General features: G+C 46.9%; 2 protein-coding genes across 3 annotated transcripts in view; one reads left to right on the forward strand and one right to left on the reverse strand.

The window, feature by feature from the left end:
- The window catches only part of LOC137427982 (ATP-sensitive inward rectifier potassium channel 11-like), a 54,108-nt gene extending 29,848 nt beyond the window's left edge, over nucleotides 1-24,260 (reverse strand). The window contains exons 1-5 of one of the 2 annotated variants that reach the window (XM_068117861.2): nucleotides 24,152-24,260; nucleotides 23,212-23,895; nucleotides 22,331-22,651; nucleotides 19,111-19,236; nucleotides 10,766-11,892 (exon numbers count right to left, since the gene is read on the reverse strand). In XM_068117861.2, the coding sequence (XP_067973962.2) occupies nucleotides 11,494-11,892; nucleotides 19,111-19,236; nucleotides 22,331-22,651; nucleotides 23,212-23,658 (1,293 nt within the window). In that variant the 5' untranslated portion in view covers nucleotides 23,659-23,895; nucleotides 24,152-24,260 and the 3' untranslated portion in view covers nucleotides 10,766-11,493. Of the gene's footprint in view, nucleotides 1-10,765; nucleotides 11,893-19,110; nucleotides 19,237-22,330; nucleotides 22,652-23,211; nucleotides 23,896-24,151 lie in introns of those variants that run through there. The other variant, XM_078777551.1, reaches the window with a different exon arrangement.
- On the forward strand, nucleotides 5-5,418 carry LOC137427980 (uncharacterized). The gene is made up of 5 exons (XM_068117858.2): nucleotides 5-250; nucleotides 1,941-2,031; nucleotides 2,427-2,509; nucleotides 4,141-4,228; nucleotides 4,449-5,418. Exons 1-5 carry the CDS (start codon nucleotides 50-52, stop codon nucleotides 5,159-5,161), a joined length of 1,176 nt encoding a protein of 391 aa, XP_067973959.2. The 5' UTR covers nucleotides 5-49; the 3' UTR covers nucleotides 5,162-5,418.
- Nucleotides 24,261-25,844: the final 1,584 nt, after the last annotated feature.

Genomic DNA, 25,844 nt, shown 5'->3' on the forward strand with positions numbered 1-25,844 from the left:
CGGGTGCATCACTCCTCGCAGTTTTAATTATATTTGTTTCTATTTATTTATGTCTGTCCATATTAAAAGTCAAAATGTCTACTGTATTACCTGTCTGCATGTCCAGAGTTTGTTTAACACTCCCAGCCCCCATAAGTTTCGCTCACCAGCTATTTACCTGTCTGCAGGTTGTCTCTACGATGACGAGGTACGAGGAAACAACATGTCCTTCACCCCTACGTCTGACCCTTGTAGCGTCTGTGTCTGCTTGGTGAGGACAATCCACGGCTTCCAATGATGAGGGCTTTTAACTGTGTGTGATGGAAATCTAATTGTACTAACACATTATAAACTCCACCATGTGTCGGTGCAAGTTGATGTCAATAACTCCATGGGTCAGTACACGATGATGAGTCAGTGCAAGATGATGAGCCAGTAAAAGATGATGAGTCAATGACCCCATGGGTTAGCGCAAGATGATGAGCCAATAACTCCATGGTTCAGTACAAGATGATGAGCCAATAACTCCATGGTTCAGTATGAGATGATGAGTCAATAACTCCATGGTTCAGTGCAGGACGATGAGTCAATAACTCCATGGGTCAGTACAAGATGATGAGTCAATAACTCCATGGTCAGCACAAGATGATGGATGAATAACTCTGTGGGCCAGTACAAGATGATGAGCCAATAACTCCATGAGTCAAATCCATAGGTCAGTATAAGATGATAGGTCAGTGTAAGATGAGTCAATAGCTCTGTGGGTCAGTACAAGGTGATGAGTCAGTGCATGGCGATAAGTCAACTCTATGGGTCAGTGCAAGATGATGAGTCAATAACTCCATGGGTCATTATAAGATGTTGAGTCAGTGCAATATTATGAGTCAATAACTCCATGGCTTCGTGCAGGACGATGAGTCAATAACTCCATGGGTCAGTATAAGATGATGTCAGTGCAAGATGAGTCAATAATTGGGTCAGTATAAGATGATGAGTCGGTGCAAGATGATGAGTCAATAACTCCATGGCTTAGTGCAGGATGACGAGTCAATAACTCCATGGGTCAGTATATGATGAGTCGGTGCAAGATGAGTCAATAACTCTGTGGGTCAGTACAAGATGACGAGTCAATAACTCTGTGAGTAAGTACAATATGATGAGCCAATAACTCCATGAGTCAGTGAAATATGAAGAATAAGAACCACCTTTTGAGGCCATTTTTCCCCGCAGAGCAGGGGTTGGCGTTTTTTGGGCACCGTGGTCCTTTTTTGGAGCAATGTTTTCTGGCCGGATGTCCTTCCTGCCGCCAACCCTGTTGGTCGCCTTTTGCGACACACAGGGAATTACCAGGGAACTGGTGCTCAATTTGCCGACCTCGGAAGGATGACAGGCCGAGTCAACCACCCTGGTGTTAATTCAGCGATCGACCAGGAATCGAACCCAGGATCCTAGGATCCCAAGCCGACACCCTAACCGCTAAGCCAACACCAGGCTCAGTCAGTGCAATATGATGAGTCAAAATCCATGGCTTAGTGCAAGATGATGAGTCAATAACTCCATGGGTCAGTATAAGATGATGAGTCAGTGCAAGATGATGAGTCAATAACTCCATGGGTTAGTGCAGGATTATGAGCCGGTGCGAGATGATGAATCAATAGCTCCAAGGATCCGAAGAAGATCACGAGTCACTTGATAACTTGTTTATATCAATCTTGGAGTTAGGGCAGCTCTGCCTTTTCATACGTGGCATTTTGGTGCCCATCCAAATTTGCCCAACTCAGGATGGCATTTATGCGTGAACCACAAAGTGTGGTCCAGCACCATCGATACCACCGTGTCTTTTAGGAAGGGTTGAAGAAGAGAAATACCACATTATGGTGGATGAGGAAGAAGTGATGTTGGTATGACACGGTGTGGTGAGTAGGATGAGGGTGAGAAACTGTTTCTCTGTTGCATTGCAGGCTGGTTCAGTGGCGTGTGCGGCTGCAAGGTGCAAGGTCTCCTGCCCGTACCCGTTTCACCGTAACGGAGCTTGCTGTCCCGTGTGTCATGGTAACAACAACGTCACATAGTAAAATATGAATGAGCAGCGTCACCACCTATTACCTCCTCCTTTGTTCTCCTACCTTGGTGGTGGAGTCACTGCTGAGGCTATAAATATATAAATAATGTCTTGATCATTCTGTCCAATTGTATGAATGACTTTGTAGAAAGTTTGCATTTCCAGCATTTTGCTGCATCAAGATCTATTAAAAGTGGGAAGGTGAAGTAGCACATATTGTGGAGGAAATACACCTCCTGTCGAAATGTAAGAATGTTGATGTACACCTGAGAATCGGTTGAATAACGGTGAAATTCAAGGCAAGCGAGTTCACAACCCCAAACATTCCAACTGACCCCGGAAGTGCATGCACCTACTGTCTCTCTGTGCATCACCTGACTCGCAGATTGCAACTACCTCGGTCGGAAAGTTCTAAACGGACAGCAGTTCCACCCAGCCGCCCGGCCATGCCACCTGTGCACCTGCATGGTGAGTTGTGCGATGTGATTCGTATTTCTGATGACACCGAGGGTGGGACAAATCCCTGAATCGAATCAAACTGTTTCCTCTAGAATTGGGATGGAGAATTCTTAAAGAATGACGTCACAGTATCCCTTTAATCTCCGACGTTAGATTATGTGGAACCTTCAAGTTGCGTTTTTAGCACGGAAGTTTCCATCTGGGTAACTTGTGTTACACTTACACTACACGGTACCACGCTGCAGTGTTGTTCCTGGTTATTATTACCTCCGCCACCGAAGGTGCATGATGGAGGTTATGTTTTCACCCCTGATAGCAGGATATCTCAAAAAGGTGTGCACGGATTTGGACAAAACTTGGTGAACAGGTTGGGTGTGTGACGAGAACGAATTGGTTCAATTTTGGTGAAGATCCGGATCCGGCTCGTATGGATTTTTAAAGCGATGCTTCACCATTGAGTGATGTGGCCAAAAACGATATATAGCAGGCTATCTCAAAAAGGTGTGCACGGATTTGGACAAAACTTGGTGGAGAGGTTGGGTGTGTGACGAGAACGAATTGGTTCAATTTTGGTGAAGATCCGGATCCGGCTCGTATAGATTTTTAAAGCGATTCTTCACCATTGAGTGATGTGGCCAAAAACGATATATAGCAGGATATCTGAAAAAGGTGTGCACGGATTTGGACAAAACTTGCTGGAGAGGTTGGGTGTGTGACGAGAACGAATTGGTTCAATTTTGAAGATCCGGATCGGGCTAGTATAGATTTTTTAAGCGATTCTTCACCATTGAGTGATGTGGCCAAAAACGATATATAGCAGGATATCTGAAAAAGGTGTGCACGGATTTGGACAAAACTTGCTGGAGAGGTTGGGTGTGTGACGAGAACGAATTGGTTCAATTTTGAAGATCTGGATCCGGCTAGTATAGATTTTTTAAGCGATTCTTCACCATTGAGTGATGTGGCCAAAAACGATATCTAGCAGGATATCTCAAAAAGGTGTGCACGGATTTGGACAAAACTTGGTGAACAGGTTGGGTGTGTGACAAGAACGAATTGGTTCAATTTTGGTGAAGATCTGGATCCGGCTAGTATAGATTTTTTAAAGCGATTCTTCACCATTGAGTGATGTGGCCAAAAACGATATATAGCAGGCTATCTCAAAAGGGTGTGCACAGATTTGGACAAAACTTGGTGAACAGGTTGGGTGTGTGACAAGAACGAATTGGTTCAATTTTGGTGAAGATCCGGATCCGGCTCGTATGGATTTTTAAAAGCGATTCTTCACCATTGAGTGATGTGGCCAAAAACGATATATAGCAGGCTATCTCAAAAGGGTGTGCACAGATTTGGACAAAAGTTGGTGGATGAGTTGGTTTGGTGACAAGAACAAGCCGATTTGATTTTGGTTCAGGTCCGAATCCAGATCCGGCCTATCAGTGGGATAGAAACCATAAACTGTTCAGCCTGGTGGAGGTATGCGCTCTACCGAGTGACGTTCTAGTTGTGCTATACAATGTTGTTGCCATTCTAGCACAGTAGTGTCCATCTGGGTAACTTAGGTTACACTGCACCTGGTTATTACGGTGTCCTTCCTGGTTATTACGGTGCTATACCATGTTGTTGCCATGACTCTGCAGCTGGGCGAAGTATCATGCGAACCAGTGTCATGTGATGCACCATGTGACCAGAGCCTCATTGAATGCTGTCCCAGTTGTCGCCATGAAGGCCAGTATACAATTTTATATCCCTATAGATATCATGTCATGCTAACAACATGCAAAGTGACCGTATGGCTGTCTCACGACCATGCACAATACAGTGCAGCGCATTATGCTTCTGCGTTGTGATGGATATTTTGAAGTTTACACCAAAGGTTGGTAAAAGATCACTTTCTCATCCATTCATTACATCCCTCCATTCTGTGCCCTTCCTTGTGTTTCCGCAGGTTCTGAGGCTGATGGTTTTGAGTATTTGAGAGATAAACCACATGTGAACACCTCATCCACTCCGAATCGTCAGCGCCGCTCTTCAAGGAGATCGAAGTCTGCAACATTGCTCAAGATCCACACCGTCGGGCCGCGACCTCCGACGACGATGCGAAAGGCTACTGCGGATGGGTCTTCCTTTCTTGGAATTTCGAAGGGAACCCAAGAATCGTTTGCACATCTCAGAGTTCTTCAAACCGCTCCTCAAGGAGGTCATCTCGTCGGAAGTTCGGAGGAACTTTCAAATCGATCACTGCTTCCTGGTCTTGCATCTCAGAAATCCTTAAGTGGATCCATGTTTCGTCGGTTTCTTCGTCCTTCAAATGAAATTAAAAAATCTCCTTTAGCACAAATGATCTTGGGAACTCTCATCAACAAAGAGACAGAAATGTCAGAAAAGCCTCGTAAACTACTGGGGGGTTTCATTGAAGAGATGAAGGAACAGGAAACTCTGTTGTTGAGGAAGTTGAAAGGTCGAAGATCTCGGGAAAACAATTCAGGATTACAACTGCCAAAGGGTCATCCTGGACCGTGGAGGGAATTTTTCAAACCCTCGTCCCAACCCGGGAAACATAATATTCGAGGTTCAAAGAGCGTTTCCAAATCTTTATTCCAAAGGAAGAAAAATGCCGGAAATGAGGGTCAGAGTGGTGTCAAAAACCATGTTAAATGACACCTTTGGGCTTCGGTCAGCTTGATAAAGGGAAGGACCAGTAGGATAGAAGTGAAACCTCCCTTTTGAAATGACAAGACCATTCGATATAAAGTGAAACAAAAGTCGAATTCCAAAAAACAGAATGAGAATTGGATACAAGATGGGATCAGGATGGAATCTTTGCTTATGAAATAATACACCACCCAGCAGCAACCGATCGGCCATTACTTCCTGTAATGGCGTCAGGGTTACTTCCTGTAATGGCGTCAGGGTTACTTCCTGTAATGGCGTCAGGGTTACTTCCTGTGGACCCATCATTGCCTTGACCGTGATTCCCTCCGAAACAAACACGGGACACCGCTTTTTGAGAGTTTTCTGGGGTTGTTGACCAATCGGGAGCGAGACACAGACGTCTCCACAGGAATTGATAGGAGAGTCTTCTTTTGTTTGTGGCTCATGGAAAGGTGAGGAGACGGAGGGTAAAGAGGTAGTGAACTGATGGTGCGGCGTTGCACAGGTGGACAGGTACAGGTGGACACAACCTGAAAGGGAATGAACGGACAGGAACGAAGGAGGGGAAGAAACAGTTACCTGCAAGTACGAGTGTTAGGTTAGATAGGGTCGATGGGGGTAAAGAAGGCTGTGGATAGGGATGGAGGATGACGTGAGATGACGGTGCACCACCTGCTTGAAGGCCTCGTGGGTCGAGAGCGATTGGATAGTCTCAGGAAGGCAGTTCTGGAACAACACAGGTGTCCTGGAGGATCTGATGAGGATCAGAGGACTGAGTGAGAGCACAGGTGGCTAAACCGGAGGAAAGGGGGAAAAAGATAGGCCACCGGCCATTATGCCTAGTCCTACCAACGTCACAATAATGAAATAGAGATTTATATACCTGATATCACTGGACAAGGTGGGAGAATAATGCGGCAGAAACAGGAACATCATCAGGGTGTTATTTTATTTCATTGATTTATTATTATTATTATTGTTACTATTAAAATATTGCAGGGACGGGGCGGTCCGAAGACAGGTGTAGGGCAAGGAAGGGGAAAACTGAGAGCACATCTACTTTTTGATGAGCGTATCCACTCCCACCTTTCACCACCACACCTTGCCCAGTCCTGTCATCTCCTTTCTGCGCACAAATTTTTTATTCTGGGTTCATTTTGACATTACCCTTCATTATCTGAAACATCTCCATTATATCCCCTCGTAACCACCTCCTTTATATGTATAAAGCCCTGTCTCCTTCAGCCGCTCCTCATAGCTTAGACTAGCTAGGCCCGGAATCAAACTCGTCCCCCTGCGCTGAACCTGTATTTGGCAGCCATTTGTCCTTCCTGAGTTGTGGTGACCAAAACTGCACAGTATTCTAGATGAGGTCCTCACTAAACTACAATGCAGTGTTAAAACCTCCTCTTTTGATTTATAATTAAACCCCCTATGAATACAACCTAAAGCCCTGTTTGCTATACCTGTAGCTACCTGGCAATGTCCTGTCTGCTTACCCCCCCCCCCACCCCCACATATATATTACCACCCCAGATCCTTCTCCCATGTGACATGCTCGAAGATTGCTCCTTGCATCACGTGATCTTTATTTTCATTATTCTTACCCATCCCCAGCACCTTAGACTTGTTCAGGTTAAACTGCATCTACCAATCTTTAACCTAATCTATACAGGTGCCAATACTTTCCTGAATCTGATCACCTCCCCCTCTGTTAACTACCTCACCACCAATCATCTGAAAATTGCGTACGTAATGAAATTGTCATCTGAGAAGTACCTTCTCTACACTCCACACATTCACTCCATGAAGATTTCCCATTTCTCTGATGACGATTGTCGTCTTGTTAACCTTTCCCAATCTCCATCATCCAGATCCCTCCTCGTACCCGCAAGGTTTACCTTCCTGAAATCTAACAACCTTACTCTACTATCCCGAACTCTAACTCTCAACAGAATCCTTACACACACGACGTTATGGTCACTTTATCCTAAATGCTCCCCTACATCCACCTCCTCCACCATATTGGGATCGTTACTTAAAAGGAGGTCTAACCCTGCACTCCTCCTCGTGGGCCCATATACAAACTGGGTTAAAAGCAATCCTCGGCTAGATCGAGGAAATCCTCATCTCTTCTGCCCCTTCCTGTTCCTGGACCAAATCTACCCCTGGCAAGTTAAAATCCCCCATAATCAATACTCTTCCCTTATCACATGCCCTTCTGAATTCTTCATGTTCTCCTCCCTCGTCCTCTTCCCTCACACCTGGAGCTACTCCCTCGTCCTCTTCCCTCACACCTGGAGCTACTCCCTCGTCCTCTTCCCTCACACCTGGAGCTATATAAAAACATCCAACCGGTATCTTACTGTTTTTACAATCTCTAATCTCTACCCATACGCAATCCTCCACATTAATGCCTTCCTTGATATCGCCCCTTTTCTCTTGATACTACTACGAATCCCCATGCCCAACTAAGGGACCCCCATAACTGTTGGTCTTCTGAATACAGTGTGGAGAGTTGACCCTTAATACTTCGTTCCTTTGGGGCAGGGGTCACGGGAAGCACGGTAGATGGAGCCAGTTCTTCATGAAGTTGAGTAATGTGCCTCCATCTATGTCAGACATTGCCGTTGATCCCGAAAGGCATTCATCCGCCAATGAGAGGCTCAAGGCACTGCTGCTGCCCGGTGCCAGGTTATTTAACCCTTAGCTGGGGATTTTAAATGGGACTTGTTCTTCTCCTAGGTGAGCTGCCATCCAAGGCTGGCGAACCCCACCCGTGCGGAGCAATCTGGTTTTAAGGCGCCAGAAACCCACCTTGAACACCTTTGTCATCTGTTGGAAATGGGATCAACCCGAGAATCTAGGCGGTATGAGTTTGGATAGGAGAGGATATAACGACTCTGAATATATGGGGGATTTCATGGATGGGGAGTCGTTAAACCCTCCGCACCACCCCAGTCAATCCTAATCCAATGACGCCTAAAATCACCCCACCAACCCAGTCAATCCTAATCCAATGACCCCCAAAATCTCCCCCCAACCCAGTCAATCCTAATCCAATGACCCCCAAGCTCTCCCCACCACCCCAGTCAATCCTAATCCAATGGCCCCCAAAATCTCCCCCCAACCCAGTCAATCCTAATCCAATGACCCCCAAACTCTCCCCACCACCCCAGTCGATCCTAATCCAATGGCCCCCAAAATCTCCCCACCACCCCAGTCAATCCTAATCCAATGACCCCCAAACTCTCCCCACCACCCCAGTCAATCCTAATCCAATGGCCCCCAAAATCTCCCCCCAACCCAGTCAATCCTAATCCAATGACCCCCAAACTCTCCCCACCACCCCAGTCAATCCTAATCCAATGACCCCCAAAATCTCCCCCCAACCCAGTCAATCCTAATCCAATGACCCCCAAAATCTCCCCCCAACCCAGTCAATCCTAATCCAATGACCCCCAAAATCTCCCCACCACCCCAGTCAATCCTAATCCAATGACCCCCAAACTCTCCCCACCAACCCAGTCAATCCTAATCCAATGACCCCTAAAATCTCCCCCCACCCCAGTCAATCCTAATCCAATGACCCCCAAAATCTCACCACCACCCCAGTCAATCCTAATCCAATGACCCCCAAACTCTCCCCACCACCCCAGTCAATCCTAATCCAATGACCCCCAAACTCTCCCCACCACCCCAGTCAATCCTAATCCAATGACCCCCAAACTCTCCCCACCACCCCAGTCAATCCTAATCCAATGACCCCCAAACGCTCCCCACCACCCCAGTCAATCCTAATCCAATGACCCCCAAACTCTCCCCACCAACCCAGTCAATCCTAATCCAATGACCCCCAAACTCTCCCCACCACCCCAGTCAATCCTAATCCAATGACCCCCAAACTCTCCCCACCACCCCAGTCAATCCTAATCCAATGACCCCCAAACTCTCCCCACCAACCCAGTCAATCCTAATCCATTGGCCCCCAAACTCTCGCCACTAACCCAGTCAATCCTAATCCAATGGCCCCCAAACTCTCCCCACTAACCGAGTCAATCCTAATCCAATGACCCCCAAACTCTCCCCACCACCCCAGTCAATCCTAATCCAATGACCCCCAAACTCTCCCCACCACCCCAGTCAATCCTAATCCAATGACCCCCAAACTCTCCCCACCACCCCAGTCAATCCTAATCCAATGACCCCCAAACTCTCCCCACCACCCCAGTCAATCCTAATCCAATGACCCCCAAACTCTCCCCACCACCCCAGTCAATCCTAATCCAATGACCCCCAAACTCTCCCCACCACCCCAGTCAATCCTAATCCAATGACCCCCAAACTCTCCCCACCACCCCAGTCAATCCTAATCCAATGACCCCCAAACTCTCCCCACCACCCCAGTCAATCCTAATCCATTGGCCCCCAAACTCTCGCCACTAACCCAGTCAATCCTAATCCAATGGCCCCCAAACTCTCCCCACTAATCGAGTCAATCCTAATCCAATGACCCCCAAACTCTCCCCACCACCCCAGTCAATCCTAATCCAATGACCCCCAAACTCTCCCCACCACCCCAGTCAATCCTAATCCAATGACCCCCAAACTCTCCCCACCACCCCAGTCAATCCTAATCCAATGACCCCCAAACTCTCCCCACCACCCCAGTCAATCCTAATCCAATGACCCCCAAACTCTCCCCACCACCCCAGTCAATCCTAATCCAATGACCCCCCCCCCCCACCCCCTTCTTGGTGATTTCTCTCGATGCAATGATGTCTTTTACCCAGACTGTTTCACCTCCTTTTCCTCCTTCCTATCACACCGATACACCTTGTATCCTCTAATCCTGTCCTCCAGTTACTCTCCTCATTAAACGTCATCTCACCTACATCGTACTCCTCGCTATATCTACTTTGGCCTCAAGCTCTTCCATCTTATTATTTGAACTCCTGCAATTGGTAGAAAGTGAGAGCAACGTGCCATGTGATTAAGCCAAGGCCTGTTGTTCTCATGTTCACTCCTCAATATGATCCATTTTTGTTGTTTGTGGAAAATTTATGGGAAATTTTTAATGGAAAAATTCGACAATGGCGCATATACTTATGACTTATGCACATTAGGGGTGAAAACAAGAAAATAAAACAGAGAGGGGATTGTCGGAGAGAGGAAGGTGGGCATGAGTAGCGTAAGTAGTTTGAGTTATTTTGCCAGATTTGCGTATGTAATAAAAAAACGCATTACCTCCAATGACAACATCTCATCTAGTAATTGTGACTTTTTTGGAAAATTGGCTTTTGTTGAACTTTGAATTTTTACTTTGTCATTTGGTAGTGTATAATTAGTGCGGTGTAACACAGCATGATATAGTGGGTAGACGTAACGTCCTTAAAGGTAGTGGAGGTCACACCAAAAAGGTAACATTGACCATAAACCATTGAGACATCTCCAGATGTAGAGTTCACAAACTTAGCCAGTTGGACAAATCTGTGCGAACGAAATGACCGACTTGCTTCCTCATTAACCGCAATTTAACCTCTCCTGGTGGTCTTACCACAGATGTCTGAATCAATATCTGTTTGTGAATCCAACTTTGAAAAACTGATGTGAAGTTCAAAACGAGCTTTATTTCTGTATTTTTGTCTCTTTTTAAAACAATGAACTGCTTTTTAATTAACCCCTGTGTCGCTCGTTTTTTGTGACCGAGTCGGCGGAGCGGTCTCCTCGCGATAGGGGGCCGCCCCAAAGGGGTCACGCGCTCGATCCCCTCTGAACAAACCAAAAGGATTAAAATGGGACCTGAAAGGCAAGCACCGAGACATCGAGACCAACAGAGATGTGAAAGCGGATTTGAGAGGTAATGGGAGCAGTTTGTGTGACTTTTTACCAAATAAGGTAAACGGGAATTTACAAAGTGGTTTGGGACCCCAACACCAGTCTCCCCTCAGCCCACCCTCCTTCGGACCGGAAGGTGGAGTGGAGAGGGGGACATTGAGGTTACAATAGCAAATGTGGTGAAAGTGAAGAACGAGCGAAGGGAAAATGGTGTTTTTGTAATTATGACAATGACATCATCATGGGAGAGCTGAACGTGTGGGTTTATGTGGAGGGCATTGGGTGAAATGAGGCAAAATGTCTGCACTTACTCTCTCGTGCTTTCTTAACACAAAACGATTCAATGCAACAACAACCACCGAGTATCCTCTTTACACTCGACGTCAAGTTGCCCTTAAACGCCCCCAGCAGCTCAACCGTTGCATTGTGAGTCTCGTGACGCGGGCAGTGAACGGATCTTCGGATCGTTTATGCTCGAACCCTCACTGGGATGCCATCTCTCATCGGCAGTCGCAGACGCTCGATGTGCCCCCGTCGCCCTCGGAATCATCTTCCTCTTCACTTTCATCATCCTCGCAAATTACTTGATATCCCCCAAACTGAGGCCTACGCATCTTTGTAGAAACGTGTTCAGACATCGGCGCTCCGAACCCTCTCGAGCAAACGGGTGAGGCGTGGCCGAGGTTTCTCGCGAGGCTGAATTCTCTGGCCGAGCACCGAGGCGTCGGCACCGAGACCGTGTGCCCAAATTTGTAGTAGTCGATGGCGTAGCGCCGGTCCTCACGGGTGACCAGTGAGACGAATCGTCGGCCCCACAAGATCTCTTCGGGGAGATACGAGGTCCGGGCTTGCGTGGTGATGCCCGTAGATTCCGCCACACCTTCCAGAAGAACCACCAACTGGAAGATAAACACCCGCAGATCGACCGTGCATGGTAACAACGAACGGAATTGTGAAATGTCCATATAATTTGGTTATATTTATTTATTTATCAGCATTGAATGGGCAAACTGGCTCAGCTGCAGTCAGGTGAAAGGCTCACAAATACCGAGTCCCTTATCCAGGGTCAGCTAACCACAACATCAGTCTATAAATACCTTATCCCATGTCAGCAAACCACAACATCAGTCTATAAATACCTTATCCCATGTCAGCAAACCACAACATCAGTCTAAAAATACCTTATCCCATGTCAGCTAACCACAACATCAGTCTAAAAATACCTTATCCCATGTCAGCAAACCACAACATCAGTCTAAAAATACCTTATCCCATGTCAGCTAACCACCACATCAGTCTATAAATACCTTATCCCATGTCAGCTAACCACCACATCAGTCTATAAATACCTTATCCCATGTCAGCTAACCACAACATCAGTCTATAAATACCTTATCCCATGTCAGCAAACCACAACATCAGTCTAAAATAGCTTATCCCATGTCAGCAAACCACAACATCAGTCTATAAATACCTTATCCCATGTCAGCAAACCACAACATCAGTCTAAAAATACCTTATCCCATGTCAGCAAACCACAACATCAGTCTAAAAATACCTTATCCCATGTCAGCTAACCACAACATCAGTCTAAAAATACCTTATCCCATGTCAGCTAACCACAACATCAGTCTAAAAATACCTTATCCCATGTCAGCAAACCACAACATCAGTCTATAAATACCTTATCCCATGTCAGCTAACCACAACATCAGTCTAAAAATACCTTATCCCATATCAGCTAACCACAACATCAGTCTATAAATACCTTATCCCACGTCAGCAAACCACAACATCAGTCTAAAATACCTTATCCCATGTCAGCAAACCACAACATCAGTCTATAAATACCTTATCCCATGTCAGCTAACCACAACATCAGTCTAAAAATACCTTATCCCATGTCAGCAAACCACAACATCAGTCTAAAAATACCTTATCCCATGTCAGCTAACCACAACATCAGTCTAAAAATACCTTATCCCATGTCAGCAAACCACAACATCAGTCTAAAAATACCTTATCCCATGTCAGCAAACCACAACATCAGTCTAAAAATACCTTATCCCATGTCAGCTAACCACAACATCAGTCTAAAATACCTTATCCCATGTCAGCAAACCACAACATCAGTCTAAAAATACCTTATCCCATGTCAGCTAACCACAACATCAGTCTAAAATACCTTATCCCATGTCAGCAAACCACAACATCAGTCTAAAAATACCTTATCCCATATCAGCTAACCACAACATCAGTCTATAAATACCTTATCCCATGTCAGCAAACCACAACATCAGTCTAAAATACCTTATCCCATGTCAGCAAACCACAACATCAGTCTATAAATACCTTATCCCATGTCAGCTAACCACAACATCAGTCTAAAAATACCTTATCCCATGTCAGCAAACCACAACATCAGTCTAAAAATACCTTATCCCATGTCAGCTAACCACAACATCAGTCTAAAAATACCTTATCCCATGTCAGCAAACCACAACATCAGTCTAAAAATACCTTATCCCATGTCAGCAAACCACAACATCAGTCTAAAAATACCTTATCCCATGTCAGCTAACCACAACATCAGTCTAAAATACCTTATCCCATGTCAGCAAACCACAACATCAGTCTAAAAATACCTTATCCCATGTCAGCAAACCACAACATCAGTCTATAAATACCTTATCCCATGTCAGCAAACCACAACATCAGTCTAAAAATACCTTATCCCATGTCAGCAAACCACAACATCAGTCTAAAAATACCTTATCCCATGTCAGCTAACCACAACATCAGTCTAAAAATACCTTATCCCATGTCAGCAAACCACAACATCAGTCTAAAAATACCTTATCCCATGTCAGCTAACCACAACATCAGTCTAAAAATACCTTATCCCATGTCAGCTAACCACAACATCAGTCTAAAATACCTTATCCCATGTCAGCAAACCACAACATCAGTCTAAAAATACCTTATCCCATGTCAGCTAACCACAACATCAGTCTATAAATACCTTATCCCATGTCAGCAAACCACAACATCAGTCTAAAAATACCTTATCCCATGTCAGCTAACCACAACATCAGTCTATAAATACCTTATCCCATGTCAGCAAACCACAACATCAGTCTATAAATACCTTATCCCATGTCAGCTAACCACAACATCAGTCTATAAATACCTTATCCCATGTCAGCAAACCACAACATCAGTCTAAAATACCTTATCCCATGTCAGCAAACCACAACATCAGTCTATAAATACCTTATCCCATGTCAGCAAACCACAACATCAGTCTATAAATACCTTATCCCATGTCAGCAAACCACAACATCAGTCTAAAAATACCTTATCCCATGTCAGCTAACCACAACATCAGTCTAAAAATACCTTATCCCATGTCAGCTAACCACAACATCAGTCTAAAATACCTTATCCCATGTCAGCAAACCACAACATCAGTCTATAAATACCTTATCCCATGTCAGCTAACCACAACATCAGTCTATAAATACCTTATCCCATGTCAGCAAACCACAACATCAGTCTAAAATACCTTATCCCATGTCAGCAAACCACAACATCAGTCTATAAATACCTTATCCCATGTCAGCAAACCACAACATCAGTCTAAAAATACCTTATCCCATGTCAGCTAACCACAACATCAGTCTATAAATACCTTATCCCATGTCAGCAAACCACAACATCAGTCTATAAATACCTTATCCCATGTCAGCAAACCACAACATCAGTCTAAAAATACCTTATCCCATGTCAGCTAACCACAACATCAGTCTAAAAATACCTTATCCCATGTCAGCTAACCACAACATCAGTCTATAAATACCTTATCCCATGTCAGCTAACCACAACATCAGTCTATAAATACCTTATCCCATGTCAGCAAACCACAACATCAGTCTAAAAATACCTTATCCCATGTCAGCAAACCACAACATCAGTCTAAAAATACCTTATCCCATGTCAGCTAACCACAACATCAGTCTAAAAATACCTTATCCCATGTCAGCTAACCACAACATCAGTCTAAAAATACCTTATCCCATGTCAGCTAACCACAACATCAGTCTAAAAATACCTTATCCCATGTCAGCTAACTACAACATCAGTCTAAAAATACCTTATCCCATGTCAGCTAACCACAACATCAGTCTAAAAATACCTTATCCCATGTCAGCTAACCACAACATCAGTCTAAAAATACCTTATCCCATGTCAGCTAACCACAACATCAGTCTAAAAATACCTTATCCCATGTCAGCTAACCACAACATCAGTCTAAAAATACCTTATCCCATGTCAGCAAACCACAACATCAGTCTAAAAATACCTTATCCCATGTCAGCTAACCACAACATCAGTCTAAAAATACCTTATCCCATGTCAGCTAACCACAACATCAGTCTAAAAATACCTTATCCCATGTCAGCAAACCACAACATCAGTCTAAAAATCCCTTATCCACCACAAGATCAGTCTAAATACCCCTTATCCAACACAAGATCAGTCTAAAAACCCCTTATCCACCACAAGATCAGTCTAAATACCCCTTATCCAAAACAAGATCAGTCTAAATACCCCTTATCCAACACAAGATCAGTCTAAATACCCCTTATCCACCACAAGATCAGTCTAAATACCCCTTATCCAAAACAAGATCAGTCTAAATACCCCTTATCCACCACAAGATCAGTCTAAAAACCCCTTATCCACCACAAGATCAGTCTAAATACCCCTTATCCAAAACAAGATCAGTCTAAATACCCCTTATCCACCACAAGATCAGTCTAAATACCCCTTATCCACCACAAGATCAGTCTAAAAACCCCTTATCCACCACAAGATCAGTCTAAATACCCCTTATCCACCACAACATCAGTCTAAAAACCCCTTATCCACCACAAGATCAGTCTAAAAACCCCTTATCCACCACAAGATCAGTCTAAATACCCCTTATCCACCACAAGATCAGTCTAAATACCCCTTATCCACCACAACATCAGTCTAAAAACCCCTTATCCACCACAAGATCAGTCTAAAAACCCCTTATCCACCACAAGATCAGTCTAAAAACCCCTTATCCACCACAAGATCAGTCTAAATACCCCTTATCCACCACAAGATCAGTCTAAATACCCCTTATCCACCACAACATCAGTCTAAAAACCCCTTATCCACCACAAGATCAGTCTAAAAACCCCTTATCCACCACAAGATCAGTCTAAAAACCCCTTATCCACCACAAGATCAGTCTAAATACCCCTTATCCACCACAACATCAGTCTAAAAACCCCTTATCCACCACAAGATCAGTCTAAAAACCCCTTATCCACCACAAGATCAGTCTAAATACCCCTTATCCACCACAACATCAGTCTAAAAACCCCTTATCCACCACAAGATCAGTCTAAAAACCCCTTATCCACAACAAGATCAGTCTAAATACCCCTTATCCACCACAACATCAGTCTAAAAACCCCTTATCCACCACAAGATCAGTCTAAAAACCCCTTATCCACCACAAGATCAGTCTAAATACCCCTTATCCACCACAACATCAGTCTAAAAACCCCTTATCCACCACAAGATCAGTCTAAAAACCCCTTATCCACAACAAGATCAGTCTAAATACCCCTTATCCAAAACAAGATCAGTCTAAATACCCCTTATCCACCACAAGATCAGTCTAAAAACCCCTTATCCACCACAAGATCAGTCTAAATACCCCTTATCCAAAACAAGATCAGTCTAAATACCCCTTATCCAAAACAAGATCAGTCTAAATACCCCTTATCCACCACAAGATCAGTCTAAAAACCCCTTATCCACCACAAGATCAGTCTAAATACCCCTTATCCAACACAAGATCAGTCTAAATACCCCTTATCCAACACAAGATCAGTCTAAATACCCCTTATCCAAAACAAGATCAGTCTAAAAACCCCTTATCCACCACAAGATCAGTCTAAATACCCCTTATCCAACACAAGATCAGTCTAAATACCCCTTATCCAAAACAAGATCAGTCTAAAAACCCCTTATCCACCACAAGATCAGTCTAAAAACCCCTTATCCACCACAAGATCAGTCTAAATACCCCTTATCCACCACAAGATCAGTCTAGAAACCCCTTATCCACCACAAGATCAGTCTAAAAACCCCTTATCCACCACAAGATCAGTCTAAAAACCCCTTATCCACCACAAGATCAGTCTAAATACCCCTTATCCAAAACAATATCAGTCTAAATACCCCTTATCCAACACAAGATCAGTCTAAATACCCCTTATCCAAAACAAGATCAGTCTAAAAACCCCTTATCCACCACAAGATCAGTCTAAATACCCCTTATCCAACACAAGATCAGTCTAAATACCCCTTATCCAAAACAAGATCAGTCTAAAAACCCCTTATCCACCACAAGATCAGTCTAAAAACCCCTTATCCACCACAAGATCAGTCTAAATACCCCTTATCCACCACAAGATCAGTCTAGAAACCCCTTATCCACCACAAGATCAGTCTAAAAACCCCTTATCCACCACAGGATCAGTCTAAAAACCCCTTATCCACCACAAGATCAGTCTAAAAACCCCTTATCCACCACAAGATCAGTCTAAAAACCCCTTATCCACCACAAGATCAGTCTAAATACCCCCTATCCACCACAAGATCAGTCTAAAAACCCCTTATCCACCACAAGATCAGTCTAAAAACCCCTTATCCACCACAGGATCAGTCTAAAAACCCCTTATCCACCACAAGATCAGTCTAAAAACCCCTTATCCACCACAAGATCAGTCTAAAAACCCCTTATCCACCACAAGATCAGTCTAAATACCCCTTATCCACGACAAGATCAGTCTAAAAACCCCTTATCCAACACAAGATCAGTCTACAAACCCCTTATCCACCACAAGATCAGTCTAAATACCCCTTATCCACGACAAGATCAGTCTAAATACCCCTTATCCACTACAAGATCAGTCTAAAAACCCCTTATCCACCACAAGATCAGTCTAAAAACCCCTTATCCACCACAGGATCAGTCTAAAAACCCCTTATCCACCACAGGATCAGTCTAAAAACCCCTTATCCACCACAAGATCAGTCTAAAAACCCCTTATCCACCACAGGATCAGTCTAAAAACCCCTTATCCACCACAGGATCAGTCTAAAAACCCCTTATCCACCACAAGATCAGTCTAGAAACCCCTTATCCACCACAAGATCAGTCTAAAAACCCCTTATCCACCACAAGATCAGTTTAAAAACCCCTTATCCACCACAAGATCAGTCTAAAACCCCCTTATCCACCACAAGATCAGTCTAAAAACCCCTTATCCACCACAAGATCAGTTAAAAAACCCCTTATCCACCACAAGATCAGTCTAAAACCCCCTTATCCACCACAAGATCAGTCTAAAAACCCCTTCTCCACCACAAGATCAGTTAAAAAACCCCTTATCCACCACAAGATCAGTCTAAAAACCCCTTATCCACCACAAGATCAGTCTAAAAATGTTTTAGTCAAACCACATAATCAGCTTTATAATCAGTCAAACTGCATCATCAGGACCACTGCGTGGAGTGAATTCTCGAGAAGATAAGAGGTGGCATGGCTCCCCATGAGGGAGTATACATGACTAACACCGCTTTACTTGAATGGTGACCTGGAACACCTGTCCCACAACAGTACTTTTGGCAGGATGCTTGACTTTCCCATTTAATGTTGATATTTACCCATGCGGATTCAACTTGAAGTTCTTATTATCTGGAAATGGGTACGTACGTAAACAGGGTTGATGTGTGGCAGGCACTCTGTAGGCCAGGACCCTAGCAGCAGGTGCTCATATAGGTTAGGGCACGTTCTGTTAATAATAGTCACCTGTCACCCAAACTCCTTGCCTTCAGTATTGCCGGAACACAGTCGGAGAGCTACGCTTTGCGCTTGGGAAACGGAAGATGCGACACTCTCCAACCTGTGTCACTGGTAAACGGTCACTTCCTTGAGCGGGACATGTGACTTTGGGAGAGGAGCATAAAACACATCACATTTCATCTCAACCTACCCAACCTCATACCTCCACGTTATGCTGCAACAGGTTGTGAGGATCGAGGTCAAACAATGGACTGTCTGGCCCAATGATGTGCACGACAACAATAGGGGCAACCAAAAAGATCCCCATGCCTCCAGGTGGGTGGTCAACCTGCGCACAGGATTACACAAAATTAATGGTAGGAGCCAAAAGCCTGGTGTTGGCTTTGCGGTTAGGGTGCCGGCTTGGGATCTCAGGATCCTGGGATCGTTGGCTTAGCGGTTAGGGTGCAGGCTTGGGATCCTAGGATCCTGGGTTCGTAGGCTTAGCGGTTAGGGTGCCGGCTTGGGATCCTAGGATCCTGGGTTCGTTGGCTTAGCGGTGAGGGTGCAGGCTTGGGATCCCAGGATCCTGGGATCGTTGGCTTAGCGGTTAGGGTGCAGGCTTGGGATCCTAGGATCCTGGGTTCGTAGGCTTAGCGGTTAGGGTGCTGGCTTGGAATCCTAGGATCCTGGGTTCGTAGGCTTAGCGGTTAGGGTGCCGGCTTGGGATCCTAGCATCCTGGGTTCGTTGGCTTAGCGGTTAGGGTGCAGGCTTGGGATCCTAGCATCCTGGGTTCGTTGGCTTCGCGGTTAGGGTGCCGGCTTGGGATCCTAGGATCCTGGGTTCGTTGGCTTAGCGGTTAGGGTGCCGGCTTGGGATCCTAGGATCCTGGGTTCGTTGGCTTAGCGGTGAGGGTGCCGGCTTAGGATCCTGGGATCCTGGGTTCGTTGGCTTAGCGGTTAGGGTGCCGGCTTGGGATCCTAGGATCCTGGGTTCGTTGGCTTAGCGGTGAGGGTGCTGGCTTGGGATCCTAGGATCCTGGGTTCGTTGGCTTAGCGGTTAGGGTGCTGGCTTGGGATCCTAGGATCCTGGGTTCGTTGGCTTAGCAGTTAGGGTGCTGGCTTGGAATCCTAGGATCCTGGGTTCGTTGGCTTAGCGGTTAGGGTGCCGGCTTGGGATCCTAGGATCCTGGGTTCGTTGGCTTAGCGGTCAGGGTGCTGGCTTGGGATCCTAGGATCCTGGGTTCGTTGGCTTACCGGTTAGGGTGCCGGCTTGGGATCCTACGATCCTGGGTTCGTTCGCTTACCGGTTAGGGTGCCGGCTTGGGATCCTAGGATCCTGGGTTCGTTGGCTTACCGGTTAGGGTGCCGGCTTGGGATCCTACGATCCTGGGTTCGTTCGCTTAGCGGTCAGGGTGCTGGCTTGGGATCCTAGGATCCTGGGTTCGTTGGCTTAGCGGTTAGGGTGCTGGCTTGGGATCCTAGGATCCTGGGTTCGTTGGCTTAGCAGTTAGGGTGCTGGCTTGGAATCCTAGGATCCTGGGTTCGTTGGCTTAGCGGTTAGGGTGCCGGCTTGGGATCCTAGGATCCTGGGTTCGTTGGCTTAGCGGTCAGGGTGCTGGCTTGGGATCCTAGGATCCTGGGTTCGTTGGCTTACCGGTTAGGGTGCCGGCTTGGGATCCTACGATCCTGGGTTCGTTGGCTTAGCGGTCAGGGTGCTGGCTTGGGATCCTAGGATCCTGGGTTCGTTGGCTTAGCGGTTAGGGTGCCGGCTTGGGATCCTAGGATCCTGGGTTCGTTGGCTTAGTGGTGAGGGTGCCGGCTTGGGATCCTAGGATCCTGGGTTCGTTGGCTTCGCGGCTGGGGTGCCAGCTTGGGATCCTAGGATCCTGGGTTCGTTGGCTTAGCGGTTAGGGTGCCGGCTTGGGAGCCTAGGATCCTGGGTTCGTTGGCTTAGCGATTAGGGTGCAGGCTTGGGATCCTAGGATCCTGGGTTCGTTGGCTTAGCGGTTAGGGTGCAGGCTTGGGATCCTAGGATCCTGGGTTCGTTGGCTTAGCGGCTAGGATGCAGGCTTGGGATCCTAGGATCCTGGGTTCGTTAGCTTAGCGGTTAGGGTGCAGGCTTGGGATCCTAGGATCCTGGGTTCGTTGGCTGAGCGGTTAGGGTGCTGGCTTGGAATCCTAGGATCCTGGGTTCGTTGGCTTAGCGGTGAGGGTGCCGGCTTGGGATCCTAGGATCCTGGGTTCGTTGGCTTAGCGGTTAGGGTGCTGGCTTGGGATCCTAGGATCCTGGGTTCGTTGGCTTAGCAGTTAGGGTGCTGGCTTGGAATCCTAGGATCCTGGGTTCGTTGGCTTAGCGGTTAGGGTGCCGGCTTGGGATCCTAGGATCCTGGGTTCGTTGGCTTAGCGGTCAGGGTGCTGGCTTGGGATCCTAGGATCCTGGGTTCGTTGGCTTACCGGTTAGGGTGCTGGCTTGGGATCCTACGATCCTGGGTTCGTTCGCTTAGCGGTCAGGGTGCTGGCTTGGGATCCTAGGATCCTGGGTTCGTTGGCTTAGCGGTTAGGGTGCCGGCTTGGGATCCTAGGATCCTGGGTTCGTTGGCTTAGTGGTGAGGGTGCCGGCTTGGGATCCTAGGATCCTGGGTTCGTTGGCTTCGCGGCTGGGGTGCCAGCTTGGGATCCTAGGATCCTGGGTTCGTTGGCTTAGCGGTTAGGGTGCCGGCTTGGGAGCCTAGGATCCTGGGTTCGTTGGCTTAGCGATTAGGGTGCAGGCTTGGGATCCTAGGATCCTGGGTTCGTTGGCTTAGCGGTTAGGGTGCAGGCTTGGGATCCTAGGATCCTGGGTTCGTTGGCTTAGCGGCTAGGATGCAGGCTTGGGATCCTAGGATCCTGGGTTCGTTAGCTTAGCGGTTAGGGTGCAGGCTTGGGATCCTAGGATCCTGGGTTCGTTGGCTGAGCGGTTAGGGTGCTGGCTTGGAATCCTAGGATCCTGGGTTCGTTGGCTTAGCGGTGAGGGTGCCGGCTTGGGATCCTAGGATCCTGGGTTCGTTGGCTTAGCGGTTAGGGTGCCGGCTTTGGATCCTAGGATCCTGAGTTCGAATCCGGTCGATCGCTGAATTAACGCCAAGGGGGTTGACTCAGCCAGTCATCCTTCCGAGGTCGGCAAATTGAGTACCAGCTTACTCGGATGAATGATCCCGGTGTGTACCCCGATTTAGAATAGGTACACCGTATCTCTACACATCGTAAGAGGCAATTAAGGGTTGGTGTCAGGAAGGGCATCCAGCCATAAAAACATTGCCTCAAACAGGGAACCATGATTATCATGGGGCCCGCAAGGCTAACCCCTGCTCTCGCGGGTAAAAATGGCCTTAAAACGATCATTCATTCATTCATTCAGCCAAATGTAGAAATTATCTTCACGTCCAAAACCTTATACTCACCCTGAGGTGTTGAGGTTCCCAGGAACCTGAGCCTTCTGGAGATCTCAGAAGAATCAGGCGAAGCGTGGCGGACAGGATTAATGAACGACGTAGGTCTCCCAGTCGGAAGGATAATGCTAGGCAGTCACCCCGAGGGGCTATGGTCGCGTTGCGTGAGAAGAGTATGGTGCCGGCCCTCCGCCGGCCCTCCGCCGTTTTCATGAAGACGCAACCGAGAAGAACCGCGCTGGTCGCCAGGCCACAAATATTCTGCAGGACGAGCACGACCAGGCCCGCGGGGCACTGCTCGGTCAGCATCCGTCCACCAAATCCGATGGTCACCTAAAGGTTGGATGTTTGTATTACAGGATCCTCAGCTCGAGGTGGGGCTTCATGGTACAAAAACAAATGGAATGAGGGACAAAAAAAACATGACGTGGATGCAGATTTAGACACAGACGCCAGAATATCCGACGATGGATCAAATATCCTCGTGAGAGGAGCCGAGCAAGCACCAGAACCCTGAACAAATGACAAATTACTGCCCTAACCTACAGGGGGCACTGCACCATCACCGCCGCACCACTCTCAGCGTTGTGCTGAAACAGGTACTCAAAACGTTATCATTGTACATTTAACGGTACGACAGGTGCTCAAACTCAGAACCCTGGTACCCAAAAGCCACCTTAATCGTTAAGCCAACACCTGGCTTGTATCCCACTGATGGGTCGGATCAGGATACGGATCTTCACCAAAATCGAATCATTTCGTCCTTGTCACACACCCAACATCTCCACCAAGTTTTGTCGGGATTCGTCCAAACTTTTTGAGAGAACTGTTCACAGACAGGGGTGAAAAGGTAACCTCCGCCCACCTTTGGTGGCGCAGGTAATAACCCTTACCTGAACCTCCACCGAGAAGAGAAATGCAGACGCAAAGGAATGTAGACCGGTGACGCAAGGCATCGGCCACATGTCCTCGTCCGCAGAGCTGACCCGCGGCCCTCCGACCCCGCCACGCCGTCCCCAGCGGCCACGACCCTCGAGGTCCCCGTGACCAAAGGCCAAGAGCCACCAGAAGAGGGCAAAAAGGAGCCACGAGCTGAGGAAGGCGGACGTGAAGATGACCAGGGTGTGTGACCACTTCATGTCCACCAGGGTGGTGAACACGTCCATCAGAAAACGACCCTCTTCTTGGATGTTCTTGTGAGCCACCTTTATGGCTCCTCCTTTGGCTACGAATCGCGGCCTTCTGATTCGTCGGCCCAGCATTTGCGGGGTGGGTTTGGGGCTTCGTGCCTGGGGGTACGGTAGAGGTCTTGAGAAAATGAAGGAGTGCCGAGACAGCATGACGGAGCGGGCTCCGGGAAAACGTGGACGCCAAGGTGGTGGAACGCGTCACGTAGTCGGGGTGCGAGGGAGGCGTTCGGTGGAACGAAGGAGACGAGGAGAAAGAAAAGGTGAGCTCAAGGTACACCATGAAACGTAGCGGAGAGTTTTAATATTTAACCACGTGATCGGCACTTCAGCACCGCAGGCTCGGACAGCGACCCCGCAGTCGTGACGTCATAGGGGCGGTCTCGTGGGCTGCATACGTCACGTGAAAGAAGAAATAAACAATAAATGCTGGAGATGGAGGGGTGTATACAGAAAGAGGAGTTAGTGCGATGGGAATGCATCCAGTGAAATAATAAACGCGGAACCATTGAACGATCATTGAACACGTCATCGTCACCAATTATTATGGAACGATAATGATGCGATAATCTCGACATGTGACGAATAATCACATTGTACATGTTACAATGTAAACGTTATCATTGTACACGGTATTTCGCGGTACCTATCCGACGTGCCGGGGTCAATACTCGTCCTGAGACACAGTCAGGCAGACAATAGCAACAGACAGACGATCAGCTGTCCGAGCGTGTCCTGAGGCCAGAATAGGGGGCGTTCCCTTCACCTCGGATTGTCATAGGGGGGCGTTCCCTTCACCTTGGATCGTCATAGGGGGGCGTTCCCTTCACCTCGGATCGTCATAGGGGGGCGTTCCCTTCACCTCGGATCGTCATAGGGGGGCGTTCCCTTCAACTCGGATCGTCATCGGGGGCGTTTGTAGGGGATAAATGGGGTTCTGAGGCACATTAAATTTATTTCTGAGGCACATAAAATTTTCCAATTTTCCAGTTTTTCCAAACACGATGGAATAATATTTACCGATATGAATAGTGATGCGGCTTTTGTTGAATTTGTACAAATACTGTTTATTCTACGTACCAGGAGAGAGTAGATCGACTCCTGACGAACGATAATAACGATACGATAAACGTGCGGCTCCGAAGTAACACGGCAGCGTGTACAAAGCGACTGAGAAACAGGTGTCGCGGCCGCTTCCGTGTTACAGATTCGGCGCGCACTCTTCACACATAAACGTGCGACTGAGAAAGACGTGTAGCGGCCGCTTCCGTGTTACAGATTCGGCGCGCACTCTTCACACATAAACGTGCGACTGAAAGACGTGTAGCAGCCGCTTCCGTTTTGCAGAATTCAATCTTTTTTCAAAATGGGCGCCATGTACTGTTTAGATTTTGATGATTTGCGTGTGAAATGATTCAACGGATGTTTATATGAATCGTTTAAAATAAAAACAAAAGCCTTCAATTCCTGATATTTTGCCTTTTCATTTGGGCTTCCCAATTGAAGCCCCGCCCATAGGGCGGGTACCGTTGCGGGTATACTAAAATCCGCATTTGGGAATCGCCTCGGAGTCGGAGGTAAAGCTCGCTATTGGCTATTCGTGATCTCTGTGGTGTTGAATCAAATGGCAAATGTTGTTGAGGAGTGGAATTTGAACCCTCTGGAACAAAATGGTGTCAAGAGTGCAGGATTGGAAGCAAAATTGTTCGTAGTACCGAGGCGTTAAAAATTTTAATCGTCGATTGGTGTCGGGAAGGGTGCAACGAAACAGCGCGTCACTAAATTTAAAATTTCTTTCCTGAGGTAAAAAATATACGCGCGGGAGAACTAGGCCGTGCATAGAACTAGGCCGTGCATAGAACTAGGCCGTGCATCCTCACAGGGGATGGAGGGGGTGAGTAATATGGATTATGGAAGACGGGTAGGGGATGCTGAAGGCTCCGTAAGTGAGTCGGGGATAGAGGGGTATGAGGTTAGGAGTGAAACGTCCCCCATCCTGAGCGTTAGCCGTTAGTCCACCCCCTCCCCTATGGGGGAGCCGGTAACAATGGGAACGGCCGCCATACCCGACCAGGTCTCGCTACAAATGATAATGGAACAAATGAGGGGATTGACTGGAATGAGGCACGAAATGAGGAGAGACATGAAGGGAATGAGTAACGAAATGAGAGAAATAAAAGAGGATGTTATAAAAATGGGAAACAGATGGGAGAAATGTGTGAGAAAATTGATGCTCAGAAGGAGCGAATGATGGCCACTATGGATGGAGGTCGGAGGAATGAGGGGAAGTAGGATGGATTGAGTGCCCATAGAGAACAAACGAATGAATTAAAGGAAGA

This window comes from Myxine glutinosa, chromosome 5 (genome assembly GCF_964187855.1).
Source record: "Myxine glutinosa chromosome 5, kmMyxGlut1.1, whole genome shotgun sequence".
NCBI lineage: Eukaryota > Metazoa > Chordata > Myxini > Myxiniformes > Myxinidae > Myxine > Myxine glutinosa.